The sequence below is a fragment of the Microtus pennsylvanicus genome, chromosome 20, assembly GCF_037038515.1.
Source record: "Microtus pennsylvanicus isolate mMicPen1 chromosome 20, mMicPen1.hap1, whole genome shotgun sequence".
NCBI classification, from domain to species: domain Eukaryota; kingdom Metazoa; phylum Chordata; class Mammalia; order Rodentia; family Cricetidae; genus Microtus; species Microtus pennsylvanicus.
The window spans coordinates 20968182-20990545 of record NC_134598.1 but is presented as its reverse complement, the minus strand read 5'-3'; the positions used below and the strand labels follow the sequence as shown (position 1 = coordinate 20990545).

Genomic DNA, 22364 nt, shown 5'->3' with positions numbered 1-22364 from the left:
GTGGAATGTAGTTGTGTATTGTAAAGGCATATTGTGTAATGCTCTAGTTGGTGAACATTTTTTTTTCCCCATGAAACTGAAATTTCCAAGAAGTTTCAGGTTTGTGTTTGAGAAGTGAGTTCAGGTCACATTTTGTGTGTTGGGGAGTGGGGATTGTCAAGCACAAGGTGACTGTTTGGGAAGTACCTTGTGTACATGGAGTCTCAGAGAATAAAGAATCTACATCTTTACATGTAGCCTGATCACCACAACATTAACCCTATACAATCACATTTGAATATTAAACCCATTTGAGAGAATCCCATCAGGGATTAAAAAGAATAGGGAAACTATTAACTGAACAACAACAAAAATAACAGGATACGATGAATACTTAAATAATTATTGAAAATTATTACCTGCAATAATACAGAACAGTTAGCAAGTTATTGATATGAGATAAAATATTTAAAATTTTACTTAAGCTAAGATACTGTGAACAGAAAAAGAGAGAGATAACATTGTGAAGGAGAAAAGAAATAGGAAAATATATAAATATAAACAAATGATTAAAAATGGTATAGACTAGGTAGATCTTTCTTCCCATATTTTCACACATGGTATGTATGTGCAAACGTTTGTATGTGTATAGTGTGTGTGTGTGTATATGTGTGTGTGTGTTTGTGTGCACATGCCTGTGCATTTGTCCCTGCATATGGAGGCTTGAGGTTGATATTGGCAATCATTGTCATTGAGGCAAGAGTTCCCAATACAAACTAGAGCACCCTAATATGGTTAGTCCTCTGACTAGCTTGCTCTGGAGATCCTTTCTACCATCTGCCTCTGGAATTACTAGCTTGTTACCGTGCTCCCCAACATTTGCCTTAACCAGTGAGCTATCCTCTCAGTCCTGGCAAACCTCTTATGAATTCCTTTCAACATAATATGAATACTCTTTCATCCTAGAGAAAAAAAAAACAACTCCACTTCTCAAAATTGCCTTCCCCAGTGCTGAGAGTGTAAGTAAATTATAAAAAGATGCCTTTCTTGGTTTTATTTTTATAGTAAGGGTCTTAATTTATACCAGGATAACCTGGTATTCATGGACACCCTCTTGCCTCAACCTCCCAATCCAGTACTTCTATTAAGTATGTACCCTGTGGTAGTAGTTTATGATCCTACACTGTCTTTTATTCCCTGTCTCTTCAGCGTAGGTGGTTCCTAGTCCTTGATGGTATATAACCATTTGAACTTAGATATTTTTGCTCAGACAGACTCTTGCCTCATTCCGTTTTATCCCTGACATCTCCACCTTTGAACCACGTGTAAATGGAACATTTATTTTTACCTCAAGAAGTTGGCAAGTCACCCAGATCTCATCTTTTATATGGACTGAATAATTGGTTACAGATGTAGAACAATAAACACGTTTAACAAATAATGTCAGGGCTTACAAACACTTTTGAATCTTTCATTAAGAAGTCTGTTTATACAAATACCTTTGCTAACTGCTTCATATAAGAAATAAGCTTAATTAAAAGAAATGTGGGACATTTTAAGCATTATCAATATTCTATGGTTTAACTAAGGTATAAACGACTGGATAATAAACATATTACATCTGTAAATTTTTTATAGTTCAGGAAAGAGAAAGCATTTGAATTTTCTTGGTAAATATTCCTAGCATTACAGAGATTGAAAGGATTTTATCTGTTGCTTCCCAGCGTCGTAGCTGGTTGTATCATGCTTTGATCTATATGAAAGAATTCTCACTTAATAAAGGCTCTAAAAAGACAACAACAACAACAACAAAAACCCGAACACCGCTGAAAAGACTGGGAGTACCAGAGAGACTGAGGATTATAAAATAGCAAGAGAGCTACAAACACAGTCTTCAGTTACTAAACGCAGCTTTCAGCACCGAGTGAGTCAAGCTCCGTGTTCGTCAGGAGAGGTCCTCTGAATAGCACTGTGCATGCCTCCCTGAAATGAAACTGTGTGTTATTGGTTAACCAGGATATTTAGCATAATCACTCTGCTAGACTGTGGTGGAGGGAGGTGATTATCACCGGGACCAGATGGGCAAGTCCACGGCACTGCCAGATTCTGCACAAGCTCCGTTTATCGTTGGTTCTTCCTTCTTTCCCTCTGTGTTTTTAATTTTTTTTTTTTTGAAACACTCTACGTTCTAAAGAACTTAGCTGCACGAAAGGTCGGTAGCTGATACCCTTTCAGCTTAGATTTCAAACGTGGAAGAGAGCTTTCGAAAGCTATTCCTGTGTATCCAAGAAGGATGGGGCAGATTGCTTTTTACCGGGTAGTCTCCCTCAATGCATGCACGGATTTATCTGCACACTAAGCTCTCGACTCGGCTTCTGTAACTCCTTGTGGATTATATTGTCTCCGTGATCAGAAATGATTTTCTCGGATATGAACACTGTTACTGGCTCTCCTAAAGTGCACCTTCCTAATGGGACCCGGTTTTACACTTTCCAAGTAAGTGTGCTTTAAATGGTTTCACTACTTAGAAAGTTAATACATAGTCAAACTTTAAATAAAGAGAAATACTGAAAGGCGGAGTGGAACGTGGGGAAGTATGAAGTGGTTCTATCTACTGAGTGGATAACCTGCATGCACCTTAATCTGTTTTTAAATGTGGAAAGGGGGAGGCAGCTTTGTGAATTCAAGCTGAATAAGAGTGAATGCTGCATTTCCTGAGGATTTTAAGTACTGTCACTTGAAGTTGTGGAGACGTGTTGTGCCTGTGTTTTCATGGCTTCAACGCTTTTATGGAAGAATGCTGGGCAGTTCTGTTCCTTGTGTATCACAGAGTAAAATTTAAAGACATTAATGGAACTTTAAAACCTAAGTCCTCGGCTAAAAAAAGAATGCTATCTTTTGTAAACATAGCCTTAGATAATGCCTGTTATCTAATTTTGTTATGGGTGATGCAAAAAGCAATCACTCTTACGGGAGGCTTAAGTGCCCTGTTTACTATGCTTTTCAATTTGGGGGTAAAGTAGAAACTAATTAGGAGAGATTTTCTATGTTATCAAAGAGACACAATGATTTATAGGAATCACAAAGGTGTTGCCTGCCAAATATGCCAGGAATAAATCAGTTCTCAGTGTAGAAAATGCTTAACTCTAAGCCAAATAAGATCTTGCTTCATTTTAAGGCTCAAAGGTGTATCTTTCAGTATGAAGGTCGAGTTTATAATTCTGTGTTATAGTCACCAAGACAATGAGCCTCCTCTCATGGTGTGGCTCACATGATGAAACTATAAAAGACTTCTATTTAATTATTGTTTTTTGTTCTGGAGTCAATACAAAGACATCCAGGGAAAATCTAGTAAGGCTAATTGAGATGTTAGAGGGGACCTCTGTATAAATGAACACTAGATTTCTAGAAGTTTCCTGCTCTTGCAGACTGTAATCAGTAGATACAATTGCTCCCTCCTCTTCCCTTTCTACCTCTTTTTTGAACCATGCCACCCCTCCTGTTTTGCTCTGAAGTCTACTGATAGCGTGTGTCTGTGTTGTTCCCGAATAGATTCTTTCCTTATTAATGATCTGTTTTCTGTGGTGGGTGTTCAAAATGCCACTGCCCTGAGGCTGTGTGCAGAAGCATTACTCCCTCTTCCCTGTGCACAGAGCTATAAACGCTCGTTACAATAACCTGATGCTGACTGTGGCAGCGACTTCTGACATTCGGAATTCTACCTCTATGTCTCAGGGTTGAAGGGTCAGTGAGTCTCACATGCTCAGTCGTGACACAGGCTACTTAGAATTCCTTCAGTAGAGATCTTGCTGACACCTTCCTCGGCAGGTGATTTTCTCTGAAAATGCAGAGGAAATGTTTCGTTGATGTGATAGCATAGGGAGATATAAACCTTCATATTCAGATAAAGCATAAATGAGGCCAAATACAAATTCACTTTTCCGACATTTTCCAATCGCGTAAAATGTTATCTGGCCTAGAAGTTTGCAGTAACAGGAAATGTGTTAAGTTTGGATGCTTCTCTTTTGGCTGTGATTTAGGACTTTTGTGGTAGATAAAATAATTCTTAAAGCATGATATAAAGGTTTCATAGTGAACCTTTATTTTTAGTTTCAAAGGGAAGAATTGAATCTTTATTTTTACTTGTGTGACAACCTATATTTAAGACATTATCTTTCCTTTGGTCTGAGGAGTGTAAAATTGAAATCAAATAAAATTCTGTAAAAAAACCCCACCGTATGTAAAAAAGTATCATGTGAAAAGATTAGTTAAACTCTCAAAATTTAAGTATTATTGAAGTGTGCCTTATGCTTCAAAGAGGAACATTCTGCAAGGAATTGGGATTTCAGAGATGATGTACTTAAAATTATGCCACCACAAAGTAACAAATGCAGGGACATTTGTACACTCCAGCAAGAATAACATAGAAGTTTAGTCTCATCTCTTCATTAATAATCAAAACCATTCTGATTATTTTTGGAAGTTTATGTTATCAAATTTTGAGTACCATTTAAAATATTTTTATTAAATAATTTCAAGGGTAAAAGAGTGACCAATAAGAAGTATAACTACCTCCTAGGATCAAGATTTTATTTTCATTGCATTTTAATTTAGTAAAATGTATTCGTGCTTTTATGCATATCTATGCAAACACATTTTGTGCGAAATAGCTAACACAATTTAAATTATTTTTTTATGTGTGAATTCTCAGTTGTGTTACTATGAATACACAACTATCTACATTTTTCTGTTCAGAGGTTTTGGAACTTGCAGGATGCCAACACACAGTTTGTAAATTTTATTTATTAAGTCAAAATTGAAGTCTTAGAGTGTAGTTTCTTGTATTGCCCCCAGAAGTTCCAAAGTTAACAAACAAATGTAACCAGAGTGGTATTGTTATATTTATACACACCATTGTAAAATACTTTATGATATTCAAATGTACATAAGTGGAAAATATGTTTTAATAAAAGTTATATATATATATACTTTCTTTAGATATACATATGAAAACCTACTTAATTTTTCTAATTTTGTGTTTACACACACACAAACAATGTTTTAGCATAATTTTATTATGTCCCTTCCAACTCCGTAATTTACTCTTTGTAAATTACATCTCTGTACTCTTAAAACTTCTGGACGGGCTTGGCACAAAATAGGTTATTCATTCCAAAATACTTGTGTCCAATATGAATATCCCCATTTCTTCGACTTTAACAACTTTCAACCAGTAACTGTTCTTTCTTCTGCATTCCTATATTTTATTTATTAAGGTTCTTTGTAATAGTTTATTGCAAATAAAAACAGTGTGCTATTGTAAAAAACACAATAAAATTTGCCACAGACTTCCTATATCAAAAGAATTTAACCTCAAGAGATGGGCTTTACTCATTTCTCCTGCAGAGAAATGATTTGTGTCTTTCATTTCTGACTGTGTGTCAAGCCCATGTGGGGGTGTCTTTCTGCTAATACACAAGAACAACCAGAACAATTCACATCCCTCTCAGTATGAAAAGAGTAACCTCTCATTTCTGTGGCTAAATTAATTCACATATCCCTTCTTAGGGGATGAAGTCCGTCTTCCAATGCTGTCCTCAAATGGCCTTTGTCACTTAGATCACAGCTCTCCTTACCAGAAAATTGCATGTCTTGTGCTTCCTTGTCTTCTTCTTGCCTTTGCACATTGGAAAGATGTTTTCTTAAAAACTCGTCTCAAAGGCTGTCATTTTCCATAAAGCTTTTATGAATTCCTCCACGCTTTGTTAAATGTGCTTCCTTGGATCACGTCTCCTGTTCATACCATGACTGAAGAAGCTAGTCTGCTTTTGTGTCATCTGTGGGGCCATTTTATTAACTTGCCTCTAACACATGGATGTCAACAATATCTCCGCTTAGTAAGCAGTGATGATTTGTTAAAGAAGCAATAATTCGTGCATTTGAATACTTAGGTAGGTAATGAAGCATGACTATATGTTAGTAGGGAAAATAGGTCAGGATAGTTCATTTACATACACGAAAATGTGTTTGATACTAAGTCTTTCTATACAAAATCAACACAGATTATTTAAATATGTAATAGTTACATGAATGATCAAAGAAAATCTTCTATCTTATTAAAATGTACTTGTAATTATATTGCAGTTAGCCAGTACCATTTGGACAGTTTCCTTTACATTCTTTATCATTCTTTACTGAGCTTTTCCTTAAGTTTAATCTAGATCATTTTTAATTTAATTTTTTTTATTTTTGCAAACTTTAGTCATGACTCCTATATTTCCAACCCTCCCTCTCTGCCCTCTAACTCTCCTGTGTTACCTTTGAACTTCATGTCAAATTCATGGCAGTTTATGCATTAATTATTGTTGTTACCATTTATCTGTATGCAGGCATGCATGTGTGTGTGTGTGTGTATATATATATATATATATCTATATCTATATATGTACATATATATGTGTGTGTGTGTATAAATACAGCCTGCTGACTCCATTTAATGTTGAATATATGTATAAGTGTTTATGGCTGACCACTTTGGATTGTATAATATATTAGAGAATTAGCCCTGGAAAAGGCTCTTCCCACAGCCACTGATTGCTTACACTTTTCATTCAGTAGCACAGCCTTCAGAAACTTGCCACATCCACAGGACAATTTGTATTATCATTATTATGGTCTTGTTTGAGAAATTATATTCCTAGGATTTCATGGGTGCATCCTTCTTGTCATGTCCAGAAAGAATTGTGGAGCAGCAGGCACCATGGTCTTGTAGTTCTCACTGTCTGTCATTCAGCCTCTTCTTTCTCTGCTTCCACTAAGCCCTCAGAATAATAGTGGCCTTATAGAAGCATCCCTTGGGGTTGGGCACCCCACAGTCAGTTGTTCTCCAGATTTAGAGCAGTTTGTGGATTTTCATAATCTCCCCCTGTTATACAAAGAAATTTCTTTGACGACAGGTGAGGGGTACTTGAATTTGGTTGCCTAATAGGAGTTTAAGATAAGACCCTATTATTAAAGCTATCACAGTTAGGGCACAGAATGTGGAGAAACTGACCAAGGACTTACTAAAAACTTGCCCTTTTGAAAACTAGCTCTCATAGTACCTGCAAGTAGAAAGCAAGTTTCAAAGGGATAAAAGCAACCAATAGCCACACCGAGCTGTAAAACCCACAAACCACAACAGTGACCACACCAAGATAGTCCCAACAGTATAATGGTAGCACTTTTACTTTGGGGTAACCCACAGATGTCTAATTATTGCTCAATAGGAGTGAATCAGTGCCGTCTACCATAAGCCTAGCCAACTACTCATGGCTGGTTAGGTCATGGACCCTTAGAGGAATCCTACAATTGCTGCTTTCCTAAAACGTTGCCATTTCTAACTTCATTCTAAAAACCTACACTATTCCCAAAGTGTAGAGAGCATCCTTCATCAAGATAGAGTATTTAAAATTGATTGAACTGTATTTTCATATTTCAGAGATGAGATTTGCATTTGAAATCTGTAAGAGGTAAAATGAGTAGTCTTGAAGTCTCAATTGCCTTCAGAGCTCTCACTCTGGAGATATCATTGGTAATTGATGTGTAGAACATATCTTTATAATCAAACAACTTTTGACAGAGTAATTCTGAGTTTTTAGAAAAGTGCCAGATCTTGTATTTTTTCTTATCATTTTGTTGTTACCCAATAATCCAACTTTATTTTTGTGTTTGGGCTCACAGACATTTCATTGATAACTTGAGATGTATATGTAGATACTTGTGAAAAGGCTTTGCACAAGTTGTGTGATTAACAACAACGACAAAATGTGAAGCTGACCAAACCTTACTACAGTCCTGAGAAAAAGACACTCCATGTCTCCTGGGTTATGTAGTAACACTGGCTAAAATTCAGCTAAATGAACCCGTAATTCTCTTTTTATTGTTGGGCCTATATGCAGTGTGATAATCAGGGTAACTGTGGCTTCTTAAAACAATTTGGGCAATGATCTTCCTGTTTCTCTTTTGTGGAATAGTTTAAAGAGTATTAACATCCATTCTTTTTTGAAAGTCTGATAGAATTCTAAGCAAAACCATCTGGACTTTCTTTTGGTTGGTAGACTTTTAACTACTGCTTCTATTTCAGCAGGGGGGGGGATTATAGGTTTGTTTAAATTCCTTAGGAAATCTTGATTTAACTTTGATAAGTGGTATGTAGAGCTTGAAGAACATCTGTCCAGGCCCTTCTGGCATTTAGAGTCTCCATTGAGAAGGCAGCTGAAATTCTAATACATCTACCATCATTTGTAACATACATACATTCTTGTCTTTTTTGGAGTGTGTTCTGTTCCTTGGTTTCTGTTGCCCTCTCTGTTTCTTAGGAGAGTATGGTTGCTGTGTATTGGCTGGTCAAAAGTTCTTCTGGGACCTTGTTAGGTGTGGCCACTGGGAGTTGCAGATAAAATGTGGTTGTTATTGGGAACTGATAGAAATAGGGATGGGCTATTATGGAGTGGCTGAGTGATTACACAAGAGGGAAGAAAGCAAGCTGCCCCACCAGGAACTGCTTAATCCCTGGGAGCAGCAGGTGAGGAGAAGCTGAAACAGGTGGTTTGCTACAGAGCTGGGGATGAGACTGTGGGTTTGGACTTGAGAATGGAAAGAGGGAGAGGTGAAGATATATAGTTAGCCTATCTGCTTTGCTGGCTGGAATGAACTGCAGGTTATCAGGGAGTGGTTGCTCGAGTTGGTGACAGTGGCAAAGCAATGAACAAGGGGGAGGGAATTATTATAATGCTAGATGATATAAAATAAAAATTAAAAATACTTGGTTCACTCCAGCTAGGGAAGCAGATAACCTAACCACAGCTATTTACTGCTCCCTGGGCTCCTCCAAATCCAGTCCCCTAATCTCATCTCCAATTCTGCAGCAGGACACCTGCTGTGTACCCCACCCCCTCTTCTAACCCCCTCTCCAATGGTACACACAGTTCCCTCTTAGCTGCCTCGTTGATTTAGTTACACTGCATCTCCTCATATCATATTTAAGAATAGTTTCCCAGTTGGAAATACGTTTGGTTTTTGTTTGTTTTCCTCATTATCAAGTTGCTAGTATACTTATGTCTTAGATTTGCACGTAAAGACATATGAAGTACATAACCATAACTATGGAATATTTAGCACATAAAATACTTAACTCAATATTTAACAATGCTCCATGTCACTGGGACTAAACACAGAAATCAGTGAATGGTATAGATGGTGTTTAACTTAAAGCAGTTAATAGACTCTGTATGGGGGCCAGAAATTAGACAATGAAGACATGTAGGTTCTAGACCATAGCAGATGTTACCCCGGTAGTGTGTCTCTGACATAGGTTCTATGAAATGTTATGAGCTTCTGAATGCAGGAGACTGGAGAGTTCAAGGCAACATTGCAGAATCCAACATTTCCGGTGATAGAGTTATGGAGGGTAGGTTTAGAAACCAATGTAGGAAATTAAGTTGTTGACTGACTGACGATTAGAAAGACATTTTTGGCTCTCAGGAGAGGGCTCTGTCTAAGTGGTATCCACTTATAGAGTGGCTGAACCATTATAAAGTGGGTTGAATGAATGGGACTTAGAACAGATAGGCAGACTGTCACTCTTGGAGGCTCTATACTTGTTTGTTTTCATGTTTCTCCTTATTCTTCCACCCAACTTCTTGAATATCGTGCTGTGTCTCAGGTTATGTGCTCCCCTAAACACTGAAGAACTTGAGCATATATAATTGTGTGTTTTTTCTCAGACACACAATGAAATGTACATTGTCCTCACTGCATTCAAGAATTTTATCTCTGAATCTGATTCAAACTATAAGCTCTTGTTATTATTTTCAGTTTTTAATGATGTTTATTGATTTGTGTGTGTGTGTGTGTGTGTGTGTGTGTGTGTGTGTGTGTGTGAATAGTCTGTGTGTGCTACCACATGTGTGACAAGGTCAGAAGTTGACTTCTAGACTTTGGTTCTCACATTGTCCAGTGTGTGTGTGTGTGGGGGGGGATCAGAGTGGGACTTGGCAACAAGTGTATGTTTTTCCTTACAAAGTCATCTTGTTGGTCCTCTTCTTCTAATCTTCCATTTGATATTTATGTCCAAGTACTAATACCATTCTATACCACATTTAGGTTTTTTGTTCACTTTAGTATGATCCTTCTAAGACAAAAATCTGCCGAGGCTGCCATCAGCCTTTCACCAGAACTCTCCCTTCTCTTCCTTCTGTACCATGAGTATACTAATGCTACAGTGCCTGCCTTATTTTGCTTTTTCTTCACATGTCTTCACTATTATATAACTTTAGATTTGTTTACTGAAGCATAGACTAAGGCATGTCTAGAGAGGCTGCTTCTACTCTTTGAGTAAATGGAGGAATGAGTCTTCTCTTCATTAATCACACAAAATACCTGACTGAATTCCCAGTTTAAAAAAAGACCATAGTAATGTTTAGTAAAACATGTTTTGTTTTTCTAACTCTGAAGTCTCGGTAGCATATTGTTCTGTTAAGTACACAAGTACAAAAGGTTTTAACTTTAGGATACATGTAAATTACCATTGTGTGTTGATTAAGATACACAATTCATTTTTGAAATACATTATAAACTTTTGTATTTTTTCATGGTAAACATTCCCAGTATGTTCCATGCTTTCCCTTATGTATCTTCAGTGTATTATATATATTAAGAAGATTTGCCCAAATTTAAATAGAATCATAGGTCATGACTTTGGAAATGAGTCAAGTGCTCTATAAGGAGGTCATAGCAATAAGTAGGTATAGCTATTAGCAAGGGAAGTGTTCTTAGAGTGCACTTATTAAATTTCGGGAAACTACACTGCTTAGTCATGAGGTTTTCATGATTCAATGGAACAAATAAAATCTTGAAATTCTATAGGAAAATTTATAAAATATTTACATGCAATTAAAACTACCTTATTTTTGAAGAATGTAATTATAGCATTGTTTTATAAAGTGCATGAAGCTGCATATAATCATACAAAACATTTATGTGATATTAGCCAAACTCAGAAAAATAATTCATCTCTTTTCATTCACATGTAACATTTTGGTTTATATATGCATATATTTAACATACATACATAATGAAATTAGAAGATTATGAGAAGAAGAGATTTTAGTGGAAAACAGAGGTAGAAACAAGAGAGTAAGTGAGAGGGTCAACAGCAGCAAAATCTGTAAAATTACCCTCACCCTGTTTTAATGGACGGGATCTTTTTAAATTATAAACATACTATACTTCACAATCGTGTTTTCTTCTTTCTATAAATGGGCACTAGCATAATATAAAGTACTTAATACAAAAGATGTGTTGGCTTATTAAAATGTATTGTATTTATTTTCTAAGATCTTTAATTCCATGAACTCTTTTGCTTATAAATTATTTGTTTTTCTGAAATTAACACTAAGGGCATTTTGAAAGCATTCTTAGATATTATTTACTAATATATTCTTTTGATTTTTTTCCTTTATATTAGAAATTACAATATGATTACATAATGTCCCCCTCTCTTTCCTCCTTACATCCTTTCAATGTACCCCTTCTTGCTTTCTTTTACATTTATGGCCTTTTTAAAACTAGTTTTTTTTTAAAATTCACTCTGTGGTCTCTTGTATTCTCATTATTATTTTGCCTTGTACAGTTTTACATTAAAAAATGCAATTTGTAAAATTAATGGAGAACTTTAAAATATTTACAGATTAGAAGAACACAATATGGAAAAAACCGAGAAAGTTCGTATTAATGAGTGTCAAGTGACAATGTTATTAGCGCTTAAAAACATCTTAATTCATAATTTAAATTTCATCATAAGGCAGCAGTTAGTAAAATGAAGTGGTAAATTAGATAATGTCACTAAGAAGCAATGAACATTAGCTAATTCTTAGAGTGGGTATTTGCGACTTTAATTATGTTGCTGAAGGCAACAAGCTTCATAGAAAGCAACCATATAATTTGGCTGATTTCTGTGAAAAAAAATTAGTGTCATAGCAAGACTTTGGATGACATCATTATGAACAGTAACTGTCTTAATTACTTTGTTGTGTTGTGATAAGACTCCATGATCAAGACAACTTATAGAAGAAAAAGCTTATTAAAGCTTAGAGGCTTGGAGGATGAGTTCATGACCGCCATGGCTGGAAGCATGACATTAGGCACACAGAAGTTGCACTTGAGCAGTAGGTGAGAGCTCACACCCCTCCCATTAATCACAATATTTAAATGGGCACTTTATTAGATTAAAAATAGCGCATACAAGATTACAGAATATTTATCGACAAAAACACTACAGACATATTTTTACAAACTATAAAAAAATCCATGAGTAATTCTAATTTCATAATAACTGATGATGAAACAAAAAATTGCTATGTGTTTTCCTGAAATTACCCTAAATGGTCATAAAAGCACAGACTATATAATGGCATCATATTACAAATCAGGAAATTTAGCCTCAAAACTCATCATTCAACAGAATGTTCTCTGCTAGTGCCTGTCACTCTCCTTTTAAAAAACAATTTCATTGAATATAGATTTTTTTTGCATAAAGTATGGTCTCCTTTTTCCCTATTCTTCTCAGTTCCTCCCTACTTCTCCTCCCATCTGGATCCACACCCTTCAGTCTCTCCTTAGAAAGAAAACACAAGTATCTAAAGAAAAATAATAAAATAAGAGAAGCTAAAAAACAGAGAGAGACATTGGAAATGATGCAAGTCCTTTGGAACCTCAAAAACCCACCCCAGTGTCACTCTTTCTCCAACAACAACAACAAAATGCCTTCTTATCTTTCCCAAATAGTTCTACCGACTGGGGACTAGATAGTCACACACATGTGCTCTTCTCATTCAACCTTTACAGTGACACATGTCAAACTTATTGTTTCCTTCCATCTCATGTTTTCATTTATCTCATTTATCACATTTTTGGAAAATTTAAAAGAAAAACATTCATAAATAAAATGTCATAAATTTATTATCTTTGATGTGTTCTATCTCATCATGTAACTAGGTTGCTTAATACGATTTTTCTATTTGGATAGCATACGATGTACAAAGAATCACGTTTTCACAATGACGCAGTGTAATTTAAATGTTTTCATACTTGTGTACTTATTGAGGAAATACTAAGAATTTGCTTTACATTTGATTTGTATTTTAAGGAATAAATAATCTAGTACATATTAGGTCAAATTGAAGTAGTGTGGCATAATGCTAAAAGAATGAGTTAACTACAATTTTTGATTTTAGAATGTTAAATTTTTATTCATTATGAATATTAGATTTTTATTCATCAACTGATTTCAAAATACCTCAAACATAAGTAGAAAATATTTTGAACCATGGATTTGACTCACACTGGCTGGCTGGTCTAGATACCAATCTAAGAAGTTGTGTTAGTCATTTCCTTTTTGGGGCTTTCTCTAGATATTTTCTGTCTTTTTCTTCTTCAGCTGCAACACATGATATGGCTCCTTCATATTGTCCTTTATCCTCATGTTTGATCATACATATGTTTACACGCTCAATGCAATCTGTCACTTAAGATGATCACGGATGTTGGTATGGTTCTCTTTTCACTAGAAGGTTTGATGGACAAGCTGTTCCATGAAATAATCTGGTATGCTAGAAATGCTTTAACATCCCCAACATGCTGGCAAAAGCACTCTAATGCTAAAAAGGTCTATTTTCATGGGGATGCAGTTTATCCTTGTAAGGAAGACATGGGCAGCAGACAGGAAAGGAGAAAAAGACCGGATGGTCACAGGAAGAAGGAAAGGAATCAGAAGTAGGAGCTGATGTACAAAAAATCCCTAGACTTGTCCAGCAGCAGCTCCCTTCTTTCAGCAAGTCTGCACCTCCCAAAGGAGCCAAAACCATCTCAAAAATCCTGCCAGCTGGACCCTAAAGTGTTCAATCAAGAGTGCCTATGGGAGAAAAATTTCACAATAAAACTACAGTATCCACCTTACTTAAAAATAAACAGTTCTGAGTTACTTGGGTTTAAATGGTGAGTTCACGATGATTCTGACCATGTTTATTGACACTGATTCTGGCTATGAAGTCGAATTTGAACTCCTCATATAATTCTCAAGTACATGAACTTCCCCTTGAGTCCATGACTCTTCCAATCTCATAAGCATCTATTCCAAACAGCTTATCAGCTAACGGATAAAACTCCATGCTCACATCCCTCTCAGTGCTGGCATTTGGCTTATCTTGGCTGCAGACAGGTACTGGGGCTTGCTGCCAACTTATATGTAGCTGCCACATAGGATCCAGAAAACACTGTCTCCTTATAGTCATCCATCCCTTCTGGATCATTCCACCAGTTCTGCAGAACGAACCCTGAGCATTGGGAAGAGGGGTTGAAATATAGAGTTGAGAATTCTGCAGTATTTTATTCTTTGCATTGTAGACAGCTGTGAGCCTGTGTTAGTCACCATCTACTCCAGTAAGATCTCTGATGGAGTTGAGAGAAACATTAATATATGTGTATAATGAAAAGTCATTTCAAAACAGCCATGTATTAGAACAAAAGAAGTAGTGAGTACATACCATGTTTGTCTTTCTGGGTCTGGGTTACTTTATTCAGGATGGTTTTTCTAGTTTGATCCATTTGCCTGTAAATTTTAAGATGACAGTTTGTTTTTTTTTTAACAACTGAGTAGTATTCTATTGTGTAAATATACCACATTAAGAAAATTCTCAAGAATCCACAAGGATGATCCCAGATAAGACCCTAAGCAATAGTTGAGAGGGTAACTGAACTAGCCTTCCCATGTTATCAGATTGATGACTGTATTAATTGTCATTATTGAGCCTTTATCCAGTAACGGATGGAAACAGATGCAGAGACACACAACCAAACACTGGACCAAGCTCCCAGAGTCTCATCAAGAAGAGGGAGGAGCAAAAGGATCAAGACCTTGATGAGGATACCAATAGATACACCTGATAGGAGCTAGTGGAATGACAATGGGTGAACCTACATAGGACCCAAACTAGGCCCTCTGAATGTGGGTGACAGTTGTGTGACCAGAGCAGTCTGTGAAGCCACTGACAGTGCTATCAGGACTTATCTCTAGTGCTTTAACTGGCTTTTTGAAGCCAGTTCTCTTTGGGGAAATACCTTTCCCAGCCTAGACATAGGAGGAAAGCCTTGGTCCTGCCTCAGAGAGATATGCCAGACTTTGTTGCTTCCCCATAGGAAGCTTTACCCTCTCTGAGAAGTTCAAGGGGTATGTGGGGGAAGCAAAAGGAGGAGAGGGAGTGGGAACTGAAATTGTTATGTAAAATGAGAACAGACTATTTTAAAATTATAATATTAATAAAAACATAGTAGAAGTAGATTCTCTATTGGTGCCAGTGACTTATATGTATCTATGGGGTTTTGGCCCAATAGTGATGTCAGATATGGTTTCTTATTGTAGACCAGGACTTAAATCCAATGAAAAGATGTTTACTCTATGATATTCTTGCCACTATTGCCCTAGCGAACATGTCCTGTTACATCAGCCATAGTTTCTGCTCCCAGAGTTCATAGGTGGATGAGACTGAGGGTACCTTTCTCAGAATTCATTTAGAATTCACAAAATGCTATCAAAATCTATGTGCTTCATGTGAACTCTCCTTCACTTGCCATGTTGAATGTTCCATTTCTATTGTATCTGTGCACGATCATGTTTTCAAATCAGCTTTAGTTTTATTTTTATCATTTCTTACACTATGACATATTATATGTCCAATAGCAGCAGGTCCTTATTAAGTGAAATAATTTAATTTGAGTTCTGTAAGACCTAACTACTTCTCAGTCTCCTCTGTGTGCTGGAAAGGTGGCCATCTCTCTCTGTGACTTCAGTTTTCTTATCTGTAGTATGGGGATGTTTACAGCAATCCCAACCTCAAGGGGCAGTCATTAAAATAAAGAGGGGCTACATGCACGTGATTATCACTGAATCACGACACACAACTAGAAACCAAATGAACAGGCAGTTTTAATTTTAATATTAAAATATAAACACTTTAGTACAATGTCTCATTCCTGAAATTTATTTGCTGTTAACTGTAGACAAAATTTATAAAGTAACTTTTATGTTACTAAGTGAATTTTTTATATCTCTTACATTTCATAAGTGGAAGAAAAAAGATCCTTGTAAGAGTTATATGAATTCTCAAACCCCCATATGCAAAATCATCTCAACAAATGCAGGCCACCAACTGCCACCTCCAGAGATGACTCAAAAATATGTAGGGACCACAGAATTGAAATTATTGAATACTTATCAGGTGAAGATACATATGCAGAAATGATACAAAATGGAAATGTTGGACAGTACAGCAAGTGCTTAAAGAACTATAAAGGGTGCCCTCTGTGTGAAGGACAACAGATAAGAGATGAGTAGAAGATTAACTATCTACCAAGCCTCCCTTCATGTAGAATTACATTGATGCCGAAAAATATGCTTCGATTTGTTGTGACAATGTCACTTAGAAATGTGTCTCATGGGCCAATTTTTAACTTTAATCAATATATGCATTTTGAGGAGTCAAAAAAAATAAACTAGTTAAATTGGGGGGTCAGCCCTCAGTAATTAGAACCCTTAGGTAGTGCTTCCTTTAAAGCATATGTTTGCCAAAATGTTTCCAAATTGAGAGAATAGATTGCCATGTCAAGACTGATATTCATCTGTTGTTAATTAATGATGCATCTGTCACTCAGAAACTGTGCAAAATGGAAGAAGTGCACGAGATTAGCCCCTACCAGAAGTGTGACAATTTCCCTCTTAGACTTGCGACTTCTAATTCTAACATGATTAAAACGACAAATGTGTTTTGCTCTGCATTTCCTGGAACAATATATATACTCTAAAAAGAATGGAAGTTTTATTTGGCTCAAAGTTTCGAAGTTTTGGCATATGGTTTATCATCCTCATAGCTTTGGGGCCTGTAAACCATCAAACCAACGTGGTGGACAGGTGACATAGTAAGCTACTCACATGATGGTGCCCAAGGAGCATTAAAAGTGATAAGTAAAAGGATTCAGTCTCAGCATCCTTTTCAAGGGCATGTATCCAGCGATGCTCTCTCAAGGATTCACCTCTTAACTACCAATTTCAGTGGCACCACAAGCAGGCTACCCAAGCTCTTACAACAGACTTTGGGAATCCAGAGCATAGTAAGTGGGTCTGGAGATGTAACAAGTATCAAAATATTTTCTATGTTTCCAGTCTCCTGAACATCCAAAAACAAAAAGCAAGCAAGGGGGCAGAGAAAACAGCAACTGTTTCTGAGAAGAAAGGAGTTGTGTGGCTGCTACTTCTGCACAATGCACAAATACCCTGACCCATCATCTCTAATGCACTGGGTTGTTGCCTTGATGCTCACAATGGATTTATAAAAATTAGTAACAGTCACTACAATCTCATGAAAAAACTGAGATTTTAAAATAGTCATGGAGGAAACATTAGTTCATGACTTGACTTGGAAAACAGTCACTTGGAACTTATCTCAGTGTCTTGATTTTGAAATTAAATTAAATGAGTAGAAAAATTAGGCATCTTATTATGAGGTAAAATAAATGACACTTTAAAAAATATTCAACCTAGTATATACAAGTGTACTCTGAATTCCTGAATGATTGCTCTTGAGAAAAGTCTCCATCTCTTGCTTTGATTATGTTTATTCATATTTATTTTTTGATTTTTTTGATTTTTTGAGACAGAGTTTCTCCGTAGCTTTTTAGTTGCTGTCCTGGAACTAGCTCTTGTAGACCAGGCTGGCCTTGAACTCACAGGGATCTGCCTGCCTCTGCCTCCTGAGTGCTGGGATTAAAGGCGTGTGCCACCACTGCCTGGCTTCATATTTATTTATTTTTTTGCTATGTTAAAACATGTTACAGTTACTCTTCTGGCTTTGAATGATATCCTTGAGGTATGCACAGAGCAAAAGTATTTGTTAAGTGACTATATGGTCTGATTAAAAAAGTGCATATTGAAATCATAATTTCATTTAATTTGGTCCCTTCTCTGTGATTTTGGGCAAACTGTTTGCTTTGAGCATTATTTGTTTTACAATATCAACAACTGTACAATAGCCAGACGGTGTTGGCACACACCTTTAATCTCAGCCCTCAGGAGGGAGAGGCAGGCAGATCTCTGTGTGTTTGAGGGCAGTCTAATCTACAGAACAAATTCTGGAGTAGCCAGAACTACTCAAGAGACCCAGTCTCCCTACCCCCACAAAAAATGTACAAGTGTAGAAATATAGTTAAAATTTTAAATGATATGAATTTATCACTTACAACAATTTAATAATAACCTTTTGTGTGTGGTGTTTAGGATCAAGCTGATGGTTTCATATATATTAAAAACACTTTATCATTGAATTACACCTCAGCCCTAGAGTAATTGTGTATTAAAAATAATTATCTCATGATCATCATGTAGATGACAGTAATGCAATAATAATATTAAAATAACTGACATGGTAACTACCCTTTGGGATAATGTGCTAGTGATCTTTATCTCCTAAAGTCTGTGACTTTGGGTAGAGCCTGTCAGTAAATTAGAACTGATTCTGTGTGAATCTTATTATAAGATGCAAGTGGTAAACTGAGCCTTTCACAGCTATACCTTCTGCCTAGTCTCCTTAGTATTTCTCTTAAATGGATGGCCACACTGTCAAGATTCTCAGGCAGCACTGTGGCAGTGCTCACTTAGGGAAGTACCCAGGCTCCCAAGCATTGCCAGCGCCAACTTCCAGTCAAGTGAATGAAGCACCATGCAAATGCAACCCACAAACCAAACCTTTGCTAGACCCCCCCAAAGCTGACCTCTGCTAGTTCATGAGAGGTCTATAGGCAGAATCACTTGACTGCTTGCAATATCCAATACCTACAGTCCTGATGAGTGAGGGTTGAAAAAAAACACTTTGGGAAAAAATGTTGTGGAAACATAGCTAGCTGATACAAGTGCTAAGGTGGATAAAGCAACTGTATTTAGCATTCCATAAGGTAACCTATTTCATCCCCTGTATGTATTTTATTTTCCTTAATTCAACTTCCATAGGAAAAATTTAAATCTCTCCCTATCCAATTTCTCTTTGCTCCTCAAATTACCAAAAACATTTTCCCCTTACAAAGGCTTTAATTTTAGAACTCTAGTATCTTTTACATTTTCTAACTCCTATCAGCTTCTGTTCCCAAGATTACCTCTCATGCTATTTTTGAGATTATAGTTTAATTACACTGTTTTACCTTCCTTTCCCTCCCTCCAAACCTTCTCACATACCTGTCCCTGTCCTTCACATTTATAGCTGCTTTTTTATTCATTAATTGTCATTGCATGCATTTGACTTCACACAATAAACACGTATATTGTGCGTGAGGTTACTGAATGTTTCCTCTTTTGAGCTCCTGTGACATTTGCATGATCTAAATCTGTTTGCACAGAGAGTAAATGAGAATTCATGGTACATGCCATCTGCGGTAGCTTTTTCCTGGTAGAAGCCCCACACAGCTGGTGATACTGACTGGTGATGCTGCTGCATAGTACTATGTCTCAGAGATGATTCTTCCTGCTGGAAGTAATCAAGCTAAAAAGAGGATCCACAAAGATGAATGGAGGCAGTCACTGAATATTTTTAAAATTTGAATATTTTCTTTTTGTAGAATATGAATTTTCCTTCCTTACAAGAAAAACTTGAATTGTAGTCAGCCTGTTAATTGAAATAATTAAGTTATGAGAGACAAACTAACGTGTTTCTCTTCTTTGGGTAAGATACCATGGTGTAGAGAGCTTCAATTCTTGTTAAGTGACACTATAGTCCCTCTGAGTTCAAACAGTATGGCTTTTATTATTCTGAGCAACACCATTGAATACACATGCATTTCCCTTTTCTAGTTCTTTATTGGCTAATACTTGAAGTATTAAGATATGTGTTTGAGACTTTACTGTTAACACCTGGTTTAAGACTATCCTGCTAAGGCAGTGTCAGAAATGAATGATTGATTTGAAAGTCTTTAAAATTTCTTATGATAAAATGTCAACCCTTCCACTAAAAAAATTACCAAAAGAAATGCTTTTAGACAGTTAAGAAATGAATTATCATAGCTAAGTGTCTAATTTGTTTTTGCTTTGTTTTGGTTGGCTTTTGTTTTTTCAAGACAGGTGTTTTGCTTTGGAGCCTGTCCTGAAACTAGCTCTTGTAGTCCCAGGCTGACCTCGAACTCACAGATATCCTCCTGCCTCTGCCTCCTGAATGCTGGGATTAAAGGCATTTTCCACCATGAATTTTATTTTATTTTTTAAAACAATCTTTTCTTATATTACATATAAATCCCACAAAGAGGTATCGTTTGTGTGAGAGATTATTTTCTGTCATCCATCAAAGGCTGATGGATATAAACCTTCCTTGTCCAGCTGCACAAAGCTTGTATACTTCTGTACATTGTACACTTCGTCCTTCCTTACCTCTTTCTTTCTGGGTAAGAACCTCAGACGCAAGCCTATTTTCTCAAGACGGCTCTAGTAGATACTGACACTTATCCTCAAATATGAATACCTATTTCCTTGATGTAATTGTTCTTCAAAAAGGAAGTTCCTAGTTTAGTCTCTCCAGCCTTTCTTGTAGTGTAAGAGGACAGTTTACACAAAACACAAGAGCACTTCTGCAAACAGAATGGTAAAAATCAGTTCTTTATTTTCATTATTCATAACTGGATTGCAAACCTGACTGATGGAGTTTCAGCTGCCATTTTGAATATGAGGTTGAAATATGTCCAAATGGAGTAGACACTAGTGGACAACATTTTATGTCTGCCAATCTTTTATAAGATAGAAAAATAGTAGTTCTTTATCATGGTACTTAATTTGTGACATTTTTACATGCAAACAAACATTATAAAATACACACACACACACACACACACACACACACACTACATTTTTCTTTCACTTTTGACTGGAACCTCTATATCAAAGGATCTATGTGTGTGCTGTCTTACTCTGGTATCATGAGCCTATCATGGTATTGAATATGAATATGTTAATTCCTCACAGATACCTGGTCCCTAGGGAGAGGTATGTGAACATGTGTGTATGTAGTGACTTATAGATTAAGTGGCATTTTTTATTTCTTGTGAACAATTGAAGGAAGGCATAGCTATTACTGCTCTTGCAGTACATAGCTGTCCAGGCATGGGAGCAAATGTTTCCATTTTATACATAATCACAAATGGTGTGAGAAACACTCTCTGAGCTGAGTCAGATGAAATTCTATGTATACAGTTTTCAAACATCTTCATTACATTTATATTCACTTTCAGGAACTATTTCTCTCGTGAGAAGGGGCATATTAAAATAATGACTAGCTTTGTGTTCATAAATATGCTAGTAAGATGGAAATGTCATGATCTTGGGTGATTAAAAAATTTCGATGCCAAGAAATACTGCGTTTTTAATTTTAGATGGCATCCTTTCAGGTCATTATTCTGCAATGTCCTACATAATTTAAATATATGTTTTTCACTTCTCAGTGTTTTGCCAGGTTTCAGAACAAAAGGACATGCCAAGTTGCCATTAAAATTCATTTTAATGCAATCTTATGAAAGAAGGGAGGGGTGACATCAAAATATTTCCAAACCATCTTACCTGATAAGAGCATGTAGCTAACATAAGGGCATGTAGCAATAAGCAGGTTTGACAGCTGTAAGATCAGTTAAATTACAATAAAATCATTTAACTTAGGTATCTCTTTCTAATAAAGGGCAAGAGTCTCAACGAAAGCAGAGCCCGTCAAGAGTGGACTTTTACCAAGACAATCAAAATGTCTGTGAAAACGCATTGAGAACTAGAGATAAAAGCTCATTTGAATACATTTTATTCACAAGGACTAGAGAATCAGGGGTTGTTCAGAGACCATGTTTCTAAAAGTGCAGTTGGTGGGTTGTGCAATGCATAGACTTCATTAATTTTTGCAGGAAGGCTGTGATGTTTTATACCTGAGATGGTAAATATAGTAGCAACCAATTTTCCTCCAACTATGATCATTTTCTAATATGATTTTGTAAGCTTGTTTTTAATGCCAAGATACTAAGTGTATTGATAGTTGTTCTGAAAAACCATGATGAGAGTCAGTAATACATTGTATCCTTTTATTCTTTAGAGACACCTAGCTCTTTAAGATCGTATTATCTTATGCTATCAATATCCAGACTTCTTTACCAATTCCCTGAATATGACAAAAATATATTAACAAGCATTACTCCAACAGATGGTGAGGCGTGGCATACAACCTTCTGGCTACACAGAAGTCGATGATATAAAAGGAAATGTGAAAGTTAATTTTCTTGAGTGT

General features: G+C 36.3%; 1 protein-coding gene across 12 annotated transcripts in view; it reads left to right on the top strand.

The window, feature by feature from the left end:
- Nucleotides 1–22364, top strand: part of Ppfia2 (PPFI scaffold protein A2) — a 345304-nt gene that overhangs the window by 130242 nt on the left and 192698 nt on the right. For 3 of the 12 annotated variants that reach the window (XM_075954455.1, XM_075954454.1, XM_075954453.1), the window contains exon 1: nt 2065–2475. The exons of 6 other annotated variants lie outside the window; for them this stretch is intronic. In XM_075954455.1, coding sequence (XP_075810570.1) covers nt 2395–2475 — 81 coding nt within the window. In that variant the 5' untranslated portion in view covers nt 2065–2394. Of the gene's footprint in view, nt 1–1905; nt 2476–22364 lie in introns of those variants that run through there. 3 more of the 12 variants (XM_075954449.1, XM_075954452.1, XM_075954450.1) reach the window with 3 other exon arrangements.